This window comes from Dermochelys coriacea, chromosome 1 (genome assembly GCF_009764565.3).
Source record: "Dermochelys coriacea isolate rDerCor1 chromosome 1, rDerCor1.pri.v4, whole genome shotgun sequence".
Lineage (NCBI taxonomy): Eukaryota > Metazoa > Chordata > Testudines > Dermochelyidae > Dermochelys > Dermochelys coriacea.
In genome coordinates, this window is record NC_050068.2 from 46,979,994 (window position 1) to 47,001,129 (window position 21,136).

Below are 21,136 nucleotides of genomic sequence, written 5' to 3' on the forward strand. Positions count from 1 at the left end.
ACAGAGCAGGACACAAGTGCCAGCCAGGCTGCAGCATGCTCCCAGCCCAGCCGCATTCAGGAGTTGGGACCTGAAGTTCAGGTTTTAAAAAGTTTCAAAACTTTCTTCAAAAAAGTCTTGCCACCATATCAAAAAATATACTCACAACACTGATACTCCCCCCATCAACACACACACACCCCTGTAACAAACAGATAAATCAAAGAAGGGAATCAAACTCCACACCCAAGTCCTTTGTAATGCACTTTCCACAGGGCAGTGTTTACTGGCCAGAAAAAATGGTCACAGACAAAAAACTCAGTTGAAATGAGGGTAACAAACCCCAAGGCTTTCCCTGCTGTAAGTAGGGGAAGAGGATACACTCTCATCTGTAACCCCTTTTAACTCAGCTTCCTCTTTCTTATATACCCTTCTCCACTGAGCCATGTGATAGGCAGCAATACAGTAACCCTTCACAGGCTGCAGTGCATTCACGATGGCATGTACATATCCCCCACCCACTGGAAGATGGCCCTGACAGTCTTCAATCAGCAAGCCTCCCTCATCCTGGGAAACGTAGTCTGTACTCCTGTGGGTTGTGCCTGTTGTATGGTGCACTGAGAAAGCATAGGGCTGCAGAGCCATATACCACCACATTAGCTGGGGTTGGTCTCCATCATTTACAGCCAGAGGCCCATGGTTGGTGATCAAGGTAAATGGTGCTCCAGGAAGTACCTCAAGGCCTTGACCACCTATGTTACTGTGTAACCTATACCAACTCAGTGTGGCACCCTGTCCCCTTCTGAGCCATGTAAAGAGGTCGCTGAATCTACAGAGCTCTTGGCTAACACAGAGAGGTCTTTTAGCTCAGCCAATAGAGGCCTGTGGCTTTAGATCCAGAGATCCCAGGTTCAGTGCCTGCTGACGATGATCAACTCAGACATGGTGTTACAGGATCTAGCACTCCTTCTGTCTGCGGGAAAGAGTTTCCTGCTTAGGTATAATGCAGGATGCTCCCCATCAACCAGGTCTTGGGAGAGTGGCCCATCTGTTGGCAGGATCCACTCCTTCTGCACAGCACCAGTTCACTGCAGAGAATGGGTCTGATTTCCAAAGGTACCCACACAAGCCAGGGATCAGTGGACATTCTGGGGTGCTTTACTGTGCAGGACAGCTAATGGGACTGTTGTTGTGGAAAACTGGGATGCAAACTTCAGTCGTCCTCATGCTGCACCTCTATAAAGAAGTGCAAAAGCACTGTTCACAGAAGTGGTGTGACTGCCTCAGGGCAGGTACTGTACAACTCTTCCCTCTAAACCACAGCTTTGGCTGCAAGAACCACAGCAGAGCTGATCATTTGCATACCTGACCATTCTGAGGCTCTCTGTGGTGTTTTGTATGAGGGATACTATTGAAGTGCCCGTTCATACTTTGCAGTTGAGTAACTAGTCTGGATAAAAACACCTAGCTAGACTTTGGATCCTATAATTCTACTGTCAGAATAGAGCAAAAGTATTTGAGGGCATGTCTACACTACAAACCTACGTCAACCTATATTAGGTTGACTTACAGACACAGTAGTAATTACTGTGGTGGTGCATGTCCACACTACCCTCCCTGGGTTGGTGGTGTGTGTCCTCATAAGCGGCAGTGTGAGCAGCTGAGAGCCTGGAGCCTGGGCTCTCAGCTCCACCAGCAGCTCCTGCCAGGAGCCTGGCTACCCTTGGGCTTCTCGCCCTCCCCCACCCTGCCACTTTCCCACCAGGAGCTTGGGGAAGCTGCAGGCTGGATCCAGCCCCTCAGGGCTTTGGATCTGACCTGTGGGACTGCCACTCCCGTGGCACCACAGGCCCTGCATGGCTGCTGGAAGTGGCACCACGTCTCTGCGGCCCTTGGAGGAGGGGGGTCAGAGGCTCCATGCACTGCGCTCACCTCCAGGCACCGCCCCCCACAGCTCCCATTGGCTGGGAACGGGGAACCGTGGCTAATGGGAGCTTCGGGGGAGGTACCTGCAGGGAAGGGCAGCGCACAGAGCCCTCTGCTCCCCCTCCCCCAGAGGCCGCAGGGGTGTGGTACCGGCTGCTTCCAGGAGTGGTGCGGTGCGGGGCTAGGGCAGGCAGGGAACCTGTCTTAGCCCCGCTGCGCGCCGGTGCCACCCCGGAGCCACGCCAGGTAAGTGGCGCCAGGCCGGATCCCGCACTCCGAACCCCTCCTGCACCCCACACCCCAATCCCCTGCTGCACCCCTCCTGCACCCCAACCCCATGCCCTGAGCCCCCTGCTGCACCCTGAACCCCCCTGCACCTCAACCTCTTGCCCTGAGCCCCCTGCCACACCCCTCCTGCATCCCAAACCCCTGCCCTAAGCCCCCTATTGCACTCCACACCTCCTCCTGCAACCCAACCCCCTCCCCTGAGCCCCCTCGTACACCCCACACTCCTCCTGTGCCCCACCCCCTTCCTGCACATGGCACCCCCTCCCGCACCCCTCACCCCACACCCCAACCTCCTGCCCCAGCCCTACATTTATGGCCCTGCATGCAATTTCCCCACCCAGATGTGGCCCTCAGGCCAAAAAATTTGCCCACTCCTGCTTTATACAGTGACACAGAATATCTGACTCTATTGCATAATTGCTTAAGTGTCCATTGTTCAGATTGTTTCTTCTGACACTTTAGTTGCCAAGAATCTCTCTCTTGCTGAGAACAACTGTAGTTCATTTCTCACACTTGTGCTTACCATACCTTTCTCCTTTCTGGTTGGGCATGTGGATGGAAAAAATCCAATTTGCTCTTGGTTTATGACTCTGAGGTCTATATGTTATTCCCATGAAGGTCCCTGCATTAGTGAGATTCATAACACCACTGCTGGATTTGTATTCAAGGCTGGTGAGGTGGGTATATGGGAAAATGAAGTAATGACTGAGTCTGACTGTTCAATAATACACTTTTTCTCCTAATATCTCTTATAGCACTGGGACACCTGCAGACACTGACATGGCAACTGTGTCTGCTTTCTTGCAGCCTAGAGCTCCATTTGCTTTCGACTGGATTTCCTAGAATTGTCACAGCTAATCAAACAGATGACCTTAGGTATCCTGGCTACCCTGCTTTTTGAAGGAGGAGATGTCTCTCTACGGTATTTATCCTCATGGATCAGTGGACAAATTGCCTTAGGTTGCCAGTGGCAATATCTGTAGATAAATTTAATCCACACATGGAGGAAAAGGCAGCCAAAGAGCTAGTGAAATATGGGCAGCAGCCATGCTGCCCTGATATACTTCTAAATAAGAGGGGCTGTGGTGTCGAGCTGTGAAGCCATCAGAAAGATTTCATGATGCAAGATAAGATAGACCGTCACTTCCTCTTCTTGTGCTTTCTGGGGCTGAGCTGCTGAAGAGGCTACAGAGTCCACTCTGACAAGCCTGCTGCCAAAATGGACCATGAAGTGCTGGGGAGCATTGTCCTCCTAGCAATAGTCAGCCTTATCAGTGTTCTCCAAAATGGTAAGAAAAGATAACCATTTATTTTAGGGGAAAGAGGAAGCTGAGAAAAAGGGTAGAGAATTCCTAGTATCTATTACGCATTGAATATGAAATGTAAATTGACCTATTTTTAATACATTTTTTCTCCTGTTGTATATGAGTCTGTGGGTGTATATGTGTGTGTGTGTGTATATATGAGCAAGCTTGATTTCAGAGTTTCCTTTTTAGCAGACTGTTTTTTGTACTAGTGGCTGACTATATTAGCAGTGACATGATACTGATCTTTGGTTTACTATAGTAAGTTTATTAAATATATGTCAGTATTAGCAGCCACTATCTGCACCTCTGTAAATATGTCCAAGAGCAGAGACCTGGTTTTGGATGTGGAAGAGGTTGTGCAATTGAGCGACTGGCATAAAACATGGATCAGATCCTCAGCAGGTGTAAATGAGTATGATCAATGATACTGAACTGAATTATACCAGCAAAAGTTCTAGCCTGGTTACTTTTTCAGGTTAACTAGTTATCCTACTTTCCTGAAACTCACTCTTCAGTCTTTCAGTTTGCTAGTTTTAACCCTTTCATGGCTGAGAATGTTCTAAATGCCCTTCATCAGAGGAATTTGATATTTCAGATCTTATCTTATTCTATCTCTTTAGCTCAGTTTTTTTTAAGGTTCCTTAGGCAAACTAAATGTTTTTCTTCTGCAGACTTTTTACGTGGCACTCATGTCTTATACATATTCGATCCCCTAAAACTTGACCCACGATACACACAGATGCGTTACTTTTTAAAAAACGATTTCATTTATGTTGCCCCAAGTTCAAGGAGAATTGTGAGGTGGCAACCAGAGACATGGATACCTGAACTCCTCATTATGGGCCTGATCCAAAGCCCTCTGACGTCAGTAGGAAGACGACCACGGTGCTCAATGGACTTTGGATCAGGCACCACATGCAGGTTTAGGAACTGAATTCATGTCGGGGTAGATCATTCTTTGGCTGCTTAGTTTGGCTGCGGGGGTGGGTGCAGCAAAAGCAGGAGTGGAACATTCTGAGTGAAAATGCAGCTGAGCAGTCCTACAGAGAGCTCTTATCTCTCACAGAAGCAATGTGTATGTGGTTTATATCCAAATTCTGCCTTCAGATGAAGACACTAAGCGTTTGCAGGAACCGGCTTTTAGATGATGATCTTGGAGCAGAGACGGTGCCTTGCTCTGTTTTGTATAACACTGGCAAGTAAATAACCATCATTAAGTGTGGTTGTGCATTCACATTTCATGGCCGAATTTGGCCCTCGGTAATCAAGGCACATCCATTAATAGATGTGCCCAGGTATGTTTCCAGTTATTTTACCAGAGGAGTTTGGGGAGCCATAGTCCAAAGACCTATATTTCCAATACAATTCCTTTACTTAATCCATCCAGGAAACTTGTCTTTTCTTGATCCACTCCATGCACATTTTATATAGCATTCAAATCTGACCATCAGATTATTGATCCAAATCCTTGGGTCTGGCAAGAACTATGCTTGGCACAGGATCTAGGGTAAGACAAGTTGCGGGGCGGGAAGAAGAAATGTGGTTTGAAAGCCATCTTTCCCCTCCCCTGCTCCTGAGGGCAGCAGGGTTTAATTTGGCTCTTGGTGCAAATTAGAACTGCCTGAAGGGTGCTATGGTCACATCTTGGCACACCTTGGCACAGCCATATGACAAGTGGTGAGGGGATGTGCAGTAGATCTCTACCGGTGAATCTTCCCCTGTATCCTCTTTGCTTCACAAAGTGTCACAAAGGAGACGGAGCAGGAACCAAGGTGTGTAACCCATGTGTGCGTGTGTGTAAAAATAAATGCATAATCATAAAAGTGGTAAAGTGAGCTGAATTTGCATTTCATACCCAGAACCACCACTACCCCATATTTACCTACGAGGTCACACAAAGGAAAAAGGGATTCCTTGGAACGTGTTCAGATATTATTAGCACACACTCAGGGCACGCAGCACACTGAACTTGACCCCTGTGTGTAACTCTCAATGGTTCCGTCTCTGTGTTCTGTTGCAGCTCTCTGCCACTAATCAAGGGCTGTGTAATGGCAGACTTGCACACCTTCCTCCTCCCCCAAAGTCTTTTATCTATGAGGTCTTTTGAACCTGGACTGATAGCCCTATAATGAAAGTGATGATAAATGTAGTAAAAATAGCTAATAGGAATATGAGATAAAAAAAAAAACAAGCAACACCCATGGGAGAAGTTATGTTAACATTCCAGTTCAGCAAAGTTCTTAGGCATGTTTGCATGGTTCCATTTGGATGATAAATCAGTTTCACACAGAAATATACCCAAAAACCTGTTTCCCTGAACAGCAGTTGTACACAGGCTGTTCCAGAAATCCCAAGCCAGCTACTCCAGCCAGCGCTGTGCCCAACCAGAGGCAGTCTCTCTGCCTCTGCTTCTTAACAAGGTCATATGGCAACTGTGTCTCTCTATCTTAGAGTTTTATATTGCCACTCATCACCACAGCACCTGAACACCTTCCATGTAAAATAGATAGCAATAATGAAGTCCCAAGTGGACTTCAATGGAGTCTCTCTGGCATTTCTGCCTTTATGGGGTCAGAATTTTAATTGGGGTAGGCTGGGCTGGGACTTTTTGGGAAGGAGAGGGAGGGGGTTCAATGGGTTGTTAAGGGTGTTTGTATTGAATGATTGTGTTGAATGTCACTTGTGGTGGACAGGTTGTCTCAAAGAGAGAGGTTTTGCAGTATTTCCTAAAGATGGTCAGACTCTGGATTCATCTGATCTCCTCTGTAAGTGTTTCATAGATGAATCCCCTCAACAGAGAGAGCTTTGTCCCCAGCTCTCCCATGCTTCATCCTGGGCTTTGAGATCTGCCCTGTCCCAGAAGGATGCATCAGTCACAGAGGTTCAAGTCTGAAATTAATTCTTTGATGTGTCTGGGGCCTGATCCATTAATTGCTTGGAAAATTGGGACCACAGCCTTAAACTGTCATTGTAAGCTAACTGGGCACCAGTGGACAAATGTGGGCACAGGCCTGAAGTTCTCACAGTGGCCTGTGTCATGAAGGGGGCCAGCCACATTCGGCACCAGCTGGAGCCTGTAAATTGTCTTCATATTCAACTTCATGTACAGTGAGTTACAGAAGTCTAGCCTGGAGATGAGAAATGCACAGATCATTGTGGCCTGGTTCATGAGGAAGGGGTGAAGTTTCCCAGCAAGCTGGAGATGAAAGAAAGTATTCTTGGCAACTGATGCTACCTGGTTGTCCATGCTTAGCAAGGAGTTGGCTAGGACCCAGAGGCTTCACACCACTTTCATGAATAGGAGCTGCATGCCTTCAATGGAGACAATGTCTGGGCCAAGTGTTTCACCTTTCCAGCCAGCATCACTTCATTCTGACCTGGGAACCCCCTTTAGCATCATACCCTCCCCTTGGCCACATGGACCTAGCTCCCTCCTTTGTGTCCAGCTATTGTGCACTGCTCCAGGATTTCAGATGTGCCTAATGCTGGGAACAAAGGAAAGTGCTTTAGCATACCCATTTATTTTAAGAAGTCTGATTCCATACAAGACCCCGATGCAGGCCAGCAGCACCTTTTTGGCATAACGCTACATCCATTTGTCATGGCTGAATTTCTCTTATGACTCATGTCAAAGTGTGGTAGTGGATGCCCTCCCAGGATGTACAATCGTCAGCATTTAAAAACCAGTTGGATCTTTGATCCTCATGGAAAGCAGGCTTTTCAGGCAAGTAGATACCTGATATTGCAAAAAAGCTAGATGTGACTCTAGTGTCCAGTAAAAAGAAAAGGAGTACTTGTGGCACCTTAGAGACAAACAAATGTATTTGAGCATAAGCTTTCATGAGCTACAGCTCACTTCATCGGATGCATTCAGTGGAAAATACAGTGGGGAGATTTATATACATAGAGAACATGAAACAATGGGTGTTACCATACACACTGTAACGAGAGTGATCACTTAAGGTGAGCTATTACCAGCAAGGGGCGGGGGGGGGGGGAAACTTTTGTAGTGATAATCAAGGTGGGCCATTTCCAGCAGTAGACAAGAACGTCTGAGGAAAAAGTGGGGGGGGTGCGGGGTGGGGAATAAACAAGGGGAAATAGTTTTACTTTGTGTAATGACCATCCACTCCCAGTCTTTATTCAAGCCTCAGTTAATTGTATCCAGTTTGCAAATTAATTCCAATTCAGCAGTCTCTCGTTGGAGTCTGTTTTTGAAGTTTTTTTGTTGAAGAATTGCAACTTTTAGGTCTGTAATCGAGTGACCAAAGAGACTGAAGTGTTCTCCGACTGATTTTTGAATGTTATAATTCTTGACATCTGATTTGTGTCCATTTATTCTTTTACGTAGAGAGTGTCCAGTTTGACCAATGTACATGGCAGAGGGGCATTGCTGGCACATGATGGCATATATCACATTGGTAGATGTGCAGGTGAACGAGCCCCTGATAGTGTGGCTGATGTGATTAGGCCTTTGATGGTGTCCCCTGAATAGATATGTGGACACAGCTAGCAACGGGCTTTGTTGCAAGGATAGTTCCTGGGTTAGTGGTTCTGTTGTGTGGTGTGTGATTGCTAGTAAATTTAAATCTGTGTCCGTTTATAAATTAGCAAAATTATAAGGGTGGGACAAGTGAGGATGTGCAAAAGAAAAATCTGTTCCACTTTTTTGGAAGGGTTCATGGTAGAGGTCCTTTGAGATCCAACAAAAGCCCAAAACAATTCAGGGATGTGTGTTTGAGATCTCTGTACCATAGATGTAGAACACAGATTACTGATACCTAAGAGCCAAATCCTCAGGTTCCTTCTCAGCTTTTCTTCACCCCTTACTCAGAGGAACTTTCACTTATTTATGTGGAAATTTCCCAGATTAAGGGCTAAGTGAAAGCTGAGTATAGCTGCTACCCAGACCCCTGTTTCCACCCAAATGAATGGAAATGAGAATCTACCACACATTGGTCACTGTGATATAGCTAAGCTTTGATCTTCACTCCATCAGTAATGGCCATTTTCACTGCAGGTGCCTGCTTTAGCAAAACCAGCTGAAATCAGCTGTGTTGTTAATCCAGCCTTGAGACAGTACAGTGACTAGTAATCCCATATGGAAGCCAATGAGATAAAGGGCAAAAAACCCTCCATATCTCCAGGGAGGGGACGGATTCTCAGATCTCAGTAAAACCTGACATCTCTTCCAATGAGAGGTGAGAGTTGAGCTTTACAGAACATGTCAGGAATGTGAAAGGTAACTCAGGGAAGGGTTTCATGCATGTTTCCCCAGTTTGGATATGAAGCTGTGTGATGTGGACACAAAATAGCAAATAAACTTTTTCCTTTGTGAGCACCGGGCTCAGAAATAAGGTCCCCTAGAAAAACATGTAGGCATTTCAGAAGGGACTCCATGTCACATTTGTGAACTAAAGCACTTGGTTAAACCTAGATGAGAATGTGTTTGCCCGAATTCTGCTCCTGTTTACACCAGCACACCCTTGTGGTGCCAAGAGGGATACAGGGCTGTCGAGTGAAGAATGCAGCCCGTTATATTGAGCATGCACCACGTGCCCAATTTAACCCTCAAACCAAACCCTGCCTTTCTTTAACAGCCTTTTTTGCAACCAAAGTGGAGCATGAAAGCAAAAACTATAACGGCAAGAGTTTCCAGCGGGTTGGATCTTCTGCTTTTGACCGTGTCTTCACTGCCAAGTGAGTATGTAAACCACATAGGAGGGGCAGGGAAGAGAGCAAGACCTTTGCTGTTGAGTTTAATCTTTGCCTTCGCTTGTGGCCTGATTCAAAGTCCACTGAAAGTCAATGGAAAGGCTTCACTGATGTTGGATCAGGCCCTTGTACTTTATTATCATTATTATTTATTTTATAATTGTGCCTCAGGGTGCCAACCAAGATCAGGAATCTATTGTAGTAGGTATTGCACAAGCACATAGTGAGAAAGAGTCCCTGCCACAAAGAGTCTACAGGCTAAACAGGAAAGATAGAGGTACAGAGAGGTAAACTGACCAACAGGAGGTCAGTAGCAGAGTGGGGAATAGAATTCTGGTCTCTCAAGACCCTGACCCGTGCTCTAGCCACTAGGCCAGGCTGCTTTGTTCTTGCGGTCACTTGTGATAGTTTTTGAAAAGAGGAATTTCACTATCACCCAAGAAAGAAAAGAAAATTAAATAATTATTTATTATTTGTTAAGCACTGGCAATGTGCTCTGTACTTTACAATGCATAAATATACACCCCACGTCAGTGTGTATCCCAGAACCTATAAAGGAATATTTCCCTCTACAGCGACATTCCCTTATGAATAAAGTGGCATAAATAATTCCTTTTTACTAAGCTATAGAAAAAAACACAGGCAGATTTCACAAGAGCCTCGTCTTTGCTGTGATTCCCATCCTCTCTTTTGCCTTATTACTGAGTTTTGAGTGTCAGTAATTTGATTAATATGGATCGGGACTACAAGAGTTGCCCAAGCTGATACAGTGCATCAGGCATTGAATATATGAGACATGATTAACCGCGGCGGTTCAGGAGATGGATTTCACACACGCCATCCATTTTGCACTGCTGTCTATTTCTGACGTGGTGGATGGATGCCACTCCCCACTGTCCCAATGTAACAGGGAGGTAAATCTCCAGATGCTCTATATGTAAGCTGGTAGCTGTGTTTCTGAGGCAGAAGGATATTTTTCCTGTTCTCAGTATGTTTTTAACTCCCCCTTTTTAATTCCTTCCTAGCCAAAACTGCAGAGATGCATACCCAACGTTTCTTGTTGTGCTTTGGTGTGCTGGGCTGCTTTGTAGCCAAGGTAACATGTACTTCAACTCTCTCTCTCTCTCTCTATAAACATATATAATTTGTGTGTCTTCTGAGGCTCAGTTTAATATTGTCACTTAAAAAGGCTCGCGACCGGACCCCTCCTCCCCACACTTCAGCAAGAAACAGACTGAGGTTACTCTGCCAGATTGCAGAGAGGAAGGCCTGCAGCCTTGAGTTGTTAGTATTAGCTGTTCACTCTCCTGTCAGTTACATTACACACAGGGATGTCTCACGGTGAAACATGGCCCAGATTGGTCAGGAACCTGGGGTCCCAGTTCCTAGCTGTAGGGTGGACGAGGCAGTGAGGGTTCCTAATGGAAGCGTGGTTATTTTGGGAGACCCCTTTCAGAGCACAGGGCCCAGAATAGCCAATCCATTCAATCTTCTATGATCTGCCACTGGTGGCAGATTGGAAGGACACTGCCAGAGGAGATTAGTGCTGTCAGACTGCTGCAGGGAAATGGGGCCCAGCATGTAGGGTGTTTGTGAAAGCTGCATTGCTCATTGCTGCCTTCTAGACTAGCCTTCGTTTCTGAGCACCCAGTTCAGCAAGAGGCTTACTCATGTGCCTAACTTTAAGCATGTGAGTAGCAGTCCCATTGAATGCCGTAGGAGTATTCATATGCTTAAAGTCAGGCAAGCACTTGAGTGCCTTGCTGAACCCGGGGGTAAGTCATTGTTTCTGGGTGACAGAAGTCTCTTGGCTGGGGTCAGGTAGGGGCTTGGCCTGCTGGCCTGGGAAAAGCCAGTGTTAAAACACAAAGAAAACCTTTTTTGTGCTGAAAACTGAATTTCGGACCACAGTACGGTGCCTGGCCTGCTGCTGGGGTAGTGCAGTGACCTGCTGCCCCATACTCAGGGCTTATGGGGAAACCAGAACATATGCCAGATTGTGCTCTTGGGCGCATGCAGTGCAGCGCTCATTGAAGAGCAGAGCATGGCCCTGCGTGTGGGCCCAGCACTGATCCTCACGCAGGAGCACTCCTATTGACTTAATGGGCAAAACTGAGGGCAGAATTTGGCCCACAATATTTTCTGCAAAGATGGGCAGAAATATCATGCAATTCTCCACAGAATTTATTTTCTTCAATTTCTGGGTCCCACTGCTCGTCCAGCTTCTCAGAATACAGGCTTTCCCCAGTTTTCCTATCCAGCATGAACAGCAATATGGACCTCTATGGATAATTAGGCCTACATGGGAGACTTGGATGGTAGTTTGTAATATGTATTGCTTTATCTTCTTTTCAGCTGCTGCTGCCTTTGCTGGAATGATGTACTTGTTTGTGAGACAAAAGTACTTTGTTGGCTATCTGGGAGAGAGGACACAAAGGTAAGAATTCACTGGAGCTTTTTACAAGTGTTTTGGTTAATAAACGTTTTCATGGGTAGGGCATCTTGACACCGTTCTTGTTCAATATGTATATGGGTACATTTTCATTCCAGAGTTAACTTGAGTTGTCTACAATTGAGTTATTCCTCTCAAGTTAGTCTAGCTCAAGTGATAGCGGCCACACTGTGAAATAACACTGGAGTTGCTGTGTCCACACTAGCACTACATTCACTCATTTATGACACTAAGACTTCTGGGGGCCCATCCCATGGTTCTTAGCACTGTAGTAAGATGAAACACTCTATGAATTCTTGTCTGAACTTGTCTGTCCTTTCTGGGCACACAGGGGTACTTGTGAGAAGGCATTGGAGGACTAGCAGCACTCAAGCGGCCCGCATCCACACTGCAGAGTGGTTGTGTTAGCAGCAAATGAGTTGTGCTAACTCCAGCTTTATACTTTAACCCCAGCAGGCCAGCCAACTCAAGTTAAAAACACCACTGTGCTCAAATTAAGGGTTTGTGCGTGTGGATGGAAGTAGTTAGAGGCAACACTCGAGCTATCACTTGAGTTAGCTTTGCGGTGAAGACAAACCCTATTTCTGCCTACCCCACCTGTGTGTTTGAATATCTTACCCAGTGTCTGGTTGAGACTGCGCTTGGATGAGGACAAAATGGCTGAAGCTCAACCCAGCCAAGACCAGGGATAAGCCTATTCTGAATGACTTAAGATGAAGCAGAATATGTTTGCCTGCTTCTTAAGCAGTGTTTCATGTTAGGAGCACCCTAGAGCTCTGTAGTCAGGCCTGGAGATTAAGGTGGTGTTTTGATCGATGAAACCCTAAATGGCCTGGAACCTGCCTAACTGAGATGCTGCCTCTCTCTCCTGTGTTGCACTTGATAGAGGTGCTAGAGCTAATGGGCCCCTGGTTGGAGAGGGCTGTTTCAAAACATTTTCCATGTGGGGTTCTTGGCTCTGCAACACCTCTGCCCGGTGCTAAAATAGCCTGGATTTGCTAACCTTCAGGTCATGTCCATCTATTCTTGAGCCAGTCTGGATCGGTAGGTTATTGCATTTTTGATCAATTGTGTATAAGTGCCCAGAGTTTACAACTAAAGGAATAAATAAAACGAAGTACAGGGTCCACTTTTCCATCGCTATCTCCCATTAGTTTTACACACCTGCATTGACAGTCTGATCCCATCCCACTGGTATCTTAAAGAAAGAAGAGGTTTGTTTACGGGATTATCTCACATACTTAAAGTAAATAAAACCAAAAAAACAGATGCTCAAGTACATATTGGAATAGAAGAATTACACAGAGCAGCACTTGGGCTGGGCAGAGCCCCACAATGCTGGAGTGGAGTAAGGGAGCTGATTTTTCTATCATCTTACTATTCTTTTCTTTGTTAATAAAGCAAAACTCTGGGAACAGGGGAGTTTGGAGTTGACACACAGTGTGGACTGTGTTTGCAGAGCAGGTGGGAGGAAGACTTCTGCTCACAGTGATGTTTCAATATATGTCTGTGTGATTATCTCTCTCCATTTGCAAAGTGAAAGAATAGGGGTCTATTCTCCAGTTGATGTCTACACAGCTACTATTAGGGTTAATGTGAGTAATATCCAGGTGTACAAAATTAACCCCCGTAAATTTTACATCTCATTAAAATATAAGGTTATTGAATTAGGTTTTAAATATGATCAGACAGGATCATATTTAATGGAGCACTCATTAGTATGAAGAAGCATGAATTCAGCACTGGGGGCCTGATTTGATTTATACCTGTGCATCTCTGCTGAAATTAAAGGGGTTGAAAGGGTGCAAGTCAATGTGGAATTTGGCCCATGGATTTGAGCTTCTGAGGTCTTTTTAAAGTGGTTTGAACAACAGTTATAGAGGTTGAGCACTTTTCAAGGAAGGTGATAAATCTTGGTACATTACTTTTCTCTCTCTCTTTCTCCCCAGTACTCCTGGTTACATATTTGGAAAACGCATCATATCATTCCTGTTCTTTATGTCTGTTGCTGGTATCCTCAACTATTATCTTGTCCTCATTTTTGGAAGTGACTTTGAAGTGTATATAAAAACTGTAACCAACACCATCTCCCCACTGCTACTCATTCCTTAATTCTTTGCAGCATTAGCTGTTCAGTGTGCTTTACAGACCAATATCCAGAAGCAGATATAATTCAGCTGTTTACGAAATGAACCTACAAACCCTTTTAGACTGCTGTAAATCTAAGGCTCTATGGGCTTTGTGGTTTGATTTTAACCTTTTTCCTACAAGTAAAATGATTTATTATGAAAAGTCAGTGTGCCCTAGGAAGGGTAATAACTTCCAATTAATTCTTCAGATTAAAAAGGTTTAAAAAATGAAACAACCAAAAAACCATTTCAGGTTGAACAAAACATTCCATTCTGATTTTAAGCACATTTTAAATGTTTTAAAATTAAAATTGAAGGCAATCTCTAAATGAAAAGTCATTTTGAATAGAAAAATCAACCGGTTTCATTTCAGAACCGTTGAGACAAAACTCATCAACTTTTTTGGATTTTTTTTTTTTACACAAAAAAATTGGGGAAATTGACATGAATTTGCAAAATGTTTTGGTGTTACTGAATCATCATTTTCCAGCCAAAAAATGTTTTGGCTGAATTTCATTCATCTTCAGTTGCCATGAAAACCCAGAGCTCAATCCTGCAATCCTTACTTATATACAATGTTCATTGCACTCAATGGGACCCAAACCACTAGTAGTGCATGACTGCAGATTGGACCGGAATCTCATTTACCTGAAAGCCTCTGTACAGTGCCAGAGCAGGGCAAATTGCCAGAGGAATGCAAAGGGGCGTTAGTGTAAATGAGACTCCATTATCTCTGAGATTGTTTTGTTTTTGTTTTTAATAAAGCAATCTAAAAAGATGAAAGTGGTTTGTCATGTTGTCTTCATTTAGTGCTTGATCCATCGATGGCAAAATTCCCAGTGAAGTGAAGGGTGGTAGCAGGACTGAGCCTGCACTGCAAGCTAATAGCTATAAACACAATCTAAAGAAGGCATATTGAACAACTCCTGCCCTATTAGTGGGTTTAATTCCCTGCTTACAACACTAATAACATGCCCCTACAAGTCAATATCAAGGGATGGTTTGATAAGATGCCAATGTAGGCAAATAGACAAAACTCTCACTTTTTAAAGACTGCTATCATATGAATGCTTAAGCTTTTAAAGCTGTCTGATGAGGGCAGGCAGGGTGATTAGAGCTCTATTTATAACTCCACTGGGAGAGGCAGAGATTATTTGCTGTGGAGAGAGAGAGGGAGAATGAGTTGAGCTGTTTTACAAATGAAATCCCCAGAAAGCAGCTCTCTCTACTGCATATTAGCTTAGGGCTTTTATTCTCATCAAATTGCTTGGTTTAGTAGCTTCCAAAGGACTGTTCTACAAATGTAATATTTTCCTTGTTTATGGGGGAAAGATCTTTCATGTTAAACATTTAACACCATTTTACGTATAAAATATGTTATGATCTCTTTAAAGTCAATCAGAGGCATCTGTGTAGCTAATCATTTGCAGCACCATGACACTACATAATTTTTTTCTCCCACTCAGTGCAGGAATTTTAAATGTTAAGCGACTGATTTATTGTCTCTCTCTCCCCCTCTCTCTCCACACACACACACATTGACAAAACAGAACAGCGTGTATAATATTGATCATACATAACCTAAACACTTTGAGCTTACAGCTCTAGAAAATTTACCTCCTGGTATAGTACAAATGTTTCTTTCCCTTCCTTAGCTTCAAAACTTCATGACACTCTTCAGATAATTGCTTCACAGTCAGCTTTTCTGCTGCCCCATACCACATTACCTCAGCTGCAGTCACATCATTAGGGTACTCCTGGGGGCATTCTGCTCCAAAAAATAAAAATTCTGCCCCCCCAAAATAAAAATTCTGCGCATAATATTTTAAAATTTTGCAAACATAATTTTCAAAATAACACTACATAATCACATCCATTTCAATTATTTTGGTAATTTATTTCAAAATACCTATCAGTAAATATGACTGTAACAATACAGACATACACAAAATTTCCCCCGGCAGTAGAGAGTTAAAGAAACCCCTATGACAACCCAGTTCCTCTTTCTCTGCCCCCTTCTTCCCTCCAGAGCCCAGCTCCAGGGGGACCAGACATCCACGACCCCTCCCCCCAGAGCCCACTTGCGCCCTCCCCAGCCCAGGTACCCGCATCCTCCCTCCCGGTCCCCCAGAGCCCAGCTGTTAGCCTATCCCCTTGCCCAGACGCCCATCCCACTCCCACCCCCCAGAGCCCAGGGATCCAGAGGGAGAAACAGACTGACGCTTGGTCCCAGGCTTGCACAGTTTCCTGCACACCACCTTCTCCTTCCCTCAGGGCATGCGGGGAACTGCAGCTGCCAGAAACCCTCTAGCTCCCTCCCTCTCCCACCAGCAGTGTGTTCTATGTGCAAGCTGGGCTCTGCCTAGTGTTGGCTAGCAGCACTGCAGCCCATTTCTGTGGGGGAAAGGAAATTCTGCATGCACATTAATTTCTGCAAAATTCTGCATTGCGCAGTGGTGCAGAATTCCCCCAGGAGTACACAGTGTTAGGTAGTTATGGTTAAATCCTACTGGGACTGGGATTTAACCAACAAAGGCAAGGATAAGATGGAGCATGCCAGTTCAGAAATATTTATTTAACTATTTCTAGAGGTGGACTTAGAAACCTTGGGCTTCCCATATAACCACTCCACTGCTGCTGGCAATACTGATATAGAACATGAACATGTTCTCACTGAAATCAGAGGCAGAACAGATTGTCTTCACTGAGACTCAAGTGAGGTCCATTAGGCCTGGTCTACACTACAAACTTAGGTTGACATAAGCCCCGTTAAGTCAATCTAATAATGTATGTGCCTACACTACCAAGTCCCTTCCACTGAGTGGCCTGTAAAGTCGACTTCTGTACTCCACGTCCACAAGAGACATAGCACTTGATTCGACATCCATGGGTCAACATAGGAATAGTGTAGACACTGCATTGTGTAATTTGTATGAATTAGCCTCCAGGCAGTGTCCCACAGTGCTCCGCTGTAACCGCTCTGGAGAGCCCTTTCAGCTCCATTGCACCTCAGCCAGGTACACAGGAAACAGCTGCTCCCCAGTTAAAGCCCAGGGAACTTTTGAATTTTCATTTCCTGTTTGATCAGCATAGAGAGCTCACCAGTACAGCTGATCATGGAGACTCAAGGCCACAAACGTGCTCCAACATGGAGTACACAGGAGGTGGTGGATCTTATTGCTGTGTGGGGAGAGAAGTTTGTGCAGGGAGAGCTCAATCCAGCAGAAGACATGCTGACATCTATGCCAAGATCATACAAGGCATGTATGATCAGACAGCTGCAGCGGCACAGGAGCTAGCAAACAGAGCTGTAAACAGGGGAGTTTGAGTGGGAGTTTGAAAGGGGAGTTTGTATTGTGGTGCTTGTTTGGGGTTTGCTTTTGCTGGGGGTGGGGTGGTCTTTTTGGTGTGACTTCTGTTTCCCAGATTGACAGGACTTAGGTGGGAAGGCGATGACAGATACGAAGGCAGCTGTGGGAGTGACTCCTGTAGTGGAAGACACATTGAAGATGACTGGATGTGGAAGCTGTGGTATGTACATGATCCTGGAGGGGGGACCTGGTAAGAGTTTTTTCTGCATGAAATGTCGTCTGATAGAGCTGATGGAGGAAAAGATCCGAGGCTTGGAGATGCAGGTGGAAAGTCTCGTTGAGTTTAGGAAGGGGTTTGAGCAGATGATGGAGCAAAGATATGAGGTATCTGAAGGGAAAAGCTCAGACTCACAGATGGAAGCAGGGCTGGGGAATTTTGAGGGGAGACTGGGTGAGGAAAGTGGTCAGTGGAAGCATGTGACTAAAAGAACCAGGCAGAGGAAAAGACGGGCTAGTGAAGGAGAAATAGAGCTTAGGAACAGGTTTGCAGAGTTGGAAAATGAAGAAGGGGCTCAGCAGGTACTTGTTGAAGGTGGAAGGGTAAGGAAGAAGAGAAGAGAGGCTAGTCCTACAGGAAAAGCGGAAGAGTCAAGAGAGACTACACCAAATATGAGCCCCAGGAGGATACAGGATGGGTTGAAGAGGATCATAAGGGAAAATAGGAATGGAAAGAACTTGCAGCCAGAGGGAACAGGGGAGAGACTGGAGAATAGCACCGTCACCAGGAAAAGGCAGGCCTATGTGATTGGGGACTCTTTATTGAGAAGAATAGACAGGCCTGTAACTAGAGCTGATCCAGAGAATAGAAGGGTGTGCTGTCTTCCGGGTGCTAAGATACGGGATGTAGACCTGAGGTTGAAAAGGATCCTAAAGGGAGCGGGAAAGAATCCCCTAATTATCCTTCATGTGGGAACAAATGATACGGCTAGATTCTCGCTGGAAAGTATTAAGGGAGACTATGCTAGGCTGGGGAAGACGCTTAAGGAAATTGAGGCTCAGGTGATCTTTAGTGGGATCCTTCCTGTTCCTAGAGAAGGGCAACAAAGGCGTGACAAGATTATGATTGTCAACAGATGGCTTAGGCAGTGGTGCTATAAGGAGGGCTTTGGGATGTATGGCCACTGGGAGGCATTCACAGACAGAGGACAGTTCTCTCGGGATGGACTTCATCTGAGTAGGGAAGGAAATAGACTTCTAGGATCAAGGCTGGCACAACTGATAAAGAGAGCTTTAAACTAGGAATTTGGGGGAGATGGTTGGGAGATGTCCAGGTAATCTCCACGCCAGATTTTAGCATTGAGAGGGAAGAAGACGAAGTAAGAAAGGATACAGCCGTGGGTAGGAGAATGTATATAAGGAGCGAGGGCGGTGTGGATACTAGTCTAATAGGTTTTACTGGCTGTAGAATGACTGTGCCTAATAGGGTACAAAATGTGAGCGAGGCCAAACAGCAAAAATTAAGATGTTTGTACACCAATGCGAGGAGCCTCGGTAACAAAATGGAGGAACTAGAGCTACTAGTGCAGGAAGTGAAACCAGATATTATAGAAACATGGTGGAATAGTAGTCATGACTGGACTACAGGTATTGAAGGGTATGTGCTGTTTAGGAAAGACAAAAACAAAGGTAAAGGTGGTGGAGTAGCATTGTATATCAATGATGAGGTAGAATGTAAAGAAATAAGAAGCGATGCAATGGATAAGACAGAGTCCGTCTGGGCAAAAATTACATTGGGGGAAGAAAACTAGTAAAGCCTCTCCTACGATAGTGCTTGGGGTGTGCTATAGACCTCCGGGATCTAATTTGGATATGGATAGAGCCCTTTTTAATGTTTTTAATAAAGTAAATACTAATGGAAACTGCGTGATCATGGGAGACTTTAACTTCCCAGATATAGTCTGGAGGACCAGTGCTAGTAATAATAATAGGGCTCAGATTTTCCTAGATGCGATAGCTGATGGATTCCTTCATCAAGTAGTTGCTGAACCGACTAGAGGGGATGCCATTTTAGATTTAATTTTGGTGAGTAGCGAGGACCTCATAGAAGAAATGGTTGTAGGGGACAATCTTGGCTCAAGTGATCATGAGCTAATTCAGTTCAAACTAAATGGAAGGATTAACAAAAATATATCTGCAACTAGAGTTTTTGATTTCAAAAGGGCTGACTTTCAAAAATTAAGGAAATTAGTTAGGGAAGTGGATTGGACTGAAGAACTTATGGATCTAAAGGTAGAGGAGGCCTGGGATTACTTTAAATCAAAGCTGCAGAAGCTATCGGAAGCCTGTATCCCAAGAAAGGGGAAAAAATTCATAGGAGGGAGTTGTAGACCAAGCTGGATGAGCAAGCATCTTAGAGAGGTGATTAAGAAGAAGCAGAAAGCATACAGGGAGTGGAAGATGGGAGGGATCAGCAAGGAAAGCTACCTAATTGAGGTCAGAACATATAGGGATAAAGTGAGACAGGCTAAAAGTCGAGTAGAGTGGACCTTGCAAAGGGAATTAAAACCAATAGTAAAAGCCATATAAATAAGAAGAAAACTAAGAAAGAAGGAGTGGGGCCACTAAACAGTGAGGATGGAGTGGAGGTTAAAGATAATCTAGATATGGCCCAATATCTAAACAAATACGTTGCCTCAGTCTTTAATAAGGCTAAAGAGGATCTTGGGGATAATGGTAGCATGACAAATGGGAATGAGGATATGGAGGTAGATATTACCATATCTGAGGTAGAAGCGAAACTGAAACAGCTTAATGGGACTAAATCAGGGGGCCCAGATAATCTTCATCCAAGAATATTAAAGGAATTGGCACCTGAAATTGCAAGCCCATTAGCAAGAATTTTTAATGAATCTGTAAACTCAGGAGTAGTACCGAATGATTGGAGAATTGCTAATATAGTTCCTATTTTTAAGAAAGGGAAAAAAAGTGATCCGGGTAACTACAGGCCAGTTAGTTTGACATCTGTAGTATGTAAGGTTCTGGAAAAAATTTTGAAGGAGAAATTAGTTAAGGACATTGAAGTCAATGGTAAATGGGACAAAATACAACATGGTTTTACAAAAGGTAGATCGTGCCAAACCAACCTAATCTTTTTTGAAAAAGTAACAGATTTTTTAGATAAAGGAAATGCAGTGGATCTAATTTACCTAGATTTCAGTAAGGCATTTGATACCGTGCCACATGGGGAATTATTAGTTAAATTGGAGAAGATGGGGATCAATATGAACATCAAAAGGTGGATAAGGAATTGGTTAAAGGGGAGACTGCAACGGGTCCTACTGAAAGGCGAACTGTCAGGTTGGAGGGAGGTTACCAGTGGAGTTCCTCAGGAATCGGTTTTGGGACCAATCTTATTTAATCTTTTTATTACTGACCTTGGCACAAAAAGTGGGAGTGTGCTAATAAAGTTTGCAGATGATACAAAGCTGGGAGGTATTGCCAATTCGGAGAAGGATCGGGATATTATACAGGAGGATCTGGATGACCTTGTAAACTGGAGTAATAGTAATAGGATGAAATGTAATAGTGAGAAGTGTAAGATTATGCATTTAGGGATTAATAACAAGAATTTTAGTTATAAGTTGGGGACGCATCAATTAGAAGTAACAGAAGAGGAGAAGGACCTTGGAGTATTGGTTGATCATAGGATGACTATGAGCTGCCAATGTGATATGGCTGTGAAAAAAGCTAATGCGGTTTTGGGATGCATCAGAAGAGGCATTTCCAGTGGGGATAAGGAGGTTTTAGTACCATTATACAAGGCACTGGTGAGACCTCACCTGGAATACTGTGTGCAGTTCTGGTCTCCCATGTTTAAAAAGGATGAATTCAAACTGGAGCAGGTACAGAGAAGGGCTACTAGGATGATCCGAGGAATGGAAAACTTGTCTTATGAAAGGAGACTTAAGGAGCTTGGCTTGTTTAGCCTAACTAAAAGAAGCTTGAGGGGAGATATGATTGCTCTCTATA

The 21,136-nt window shown here is 44.5% G+C and overlaps 1 protein-coding gene across 1 annotated transcript; it reads left to right on the forward strand.

The window, feature by feature from the left end:
- Window positions 1-2,953: 2,953 nt before the first annotated feature.
- LOC119859832 (arachidonate 5-lipoxygenase activating protein) lies at window positions 2,954-14,579 on the forward strand. The gene is made up of 5 exons (XM_038412567.2): window positions 2,954-3,482; window positions 9,101-9,200; window positions 10,241-10,311; window positions 11,571-11,652; window positions 13,617-14,579. Exons 1-5 carry the CDS (start codon window positions 3,413-3,415, stop codon window positions 13,777-13,779), a joined length of 486 nt encoding a protein of 161 aa, XP_038268495.1. The 5' UTR covers window positions 2,954-3,412; the 3' UTR covers window positions 13,780-14,579.
- The last annotated feature ends 6,557 nt before the right edge of the window (window positions 14,580-21,136 follow it).

Coding starts and splice junctions, on each gene's coding strand:
- LOC119859832 (XM_038412567.2), top strand. CDS start 3,413: ATGGACCATGAAGTGCTGGGGAGCATTGTCCTCCTAGCAATAGTCAGC. Junction 9,201..10,240: donor GACCGTGTCTTCACTGCCAA/GTGAGTATGTAA, acceptor ATTCCTTCCTAG/CCAAAACTGCAGAGATGCAT. Junction 10,312..11,570: donor TGGGCTGCTTTGTAGCCAAG/GTAACATGTACT, acceptor TCTTCTTTTCAG/CTGCTGCTGCCTTTGCTGGA.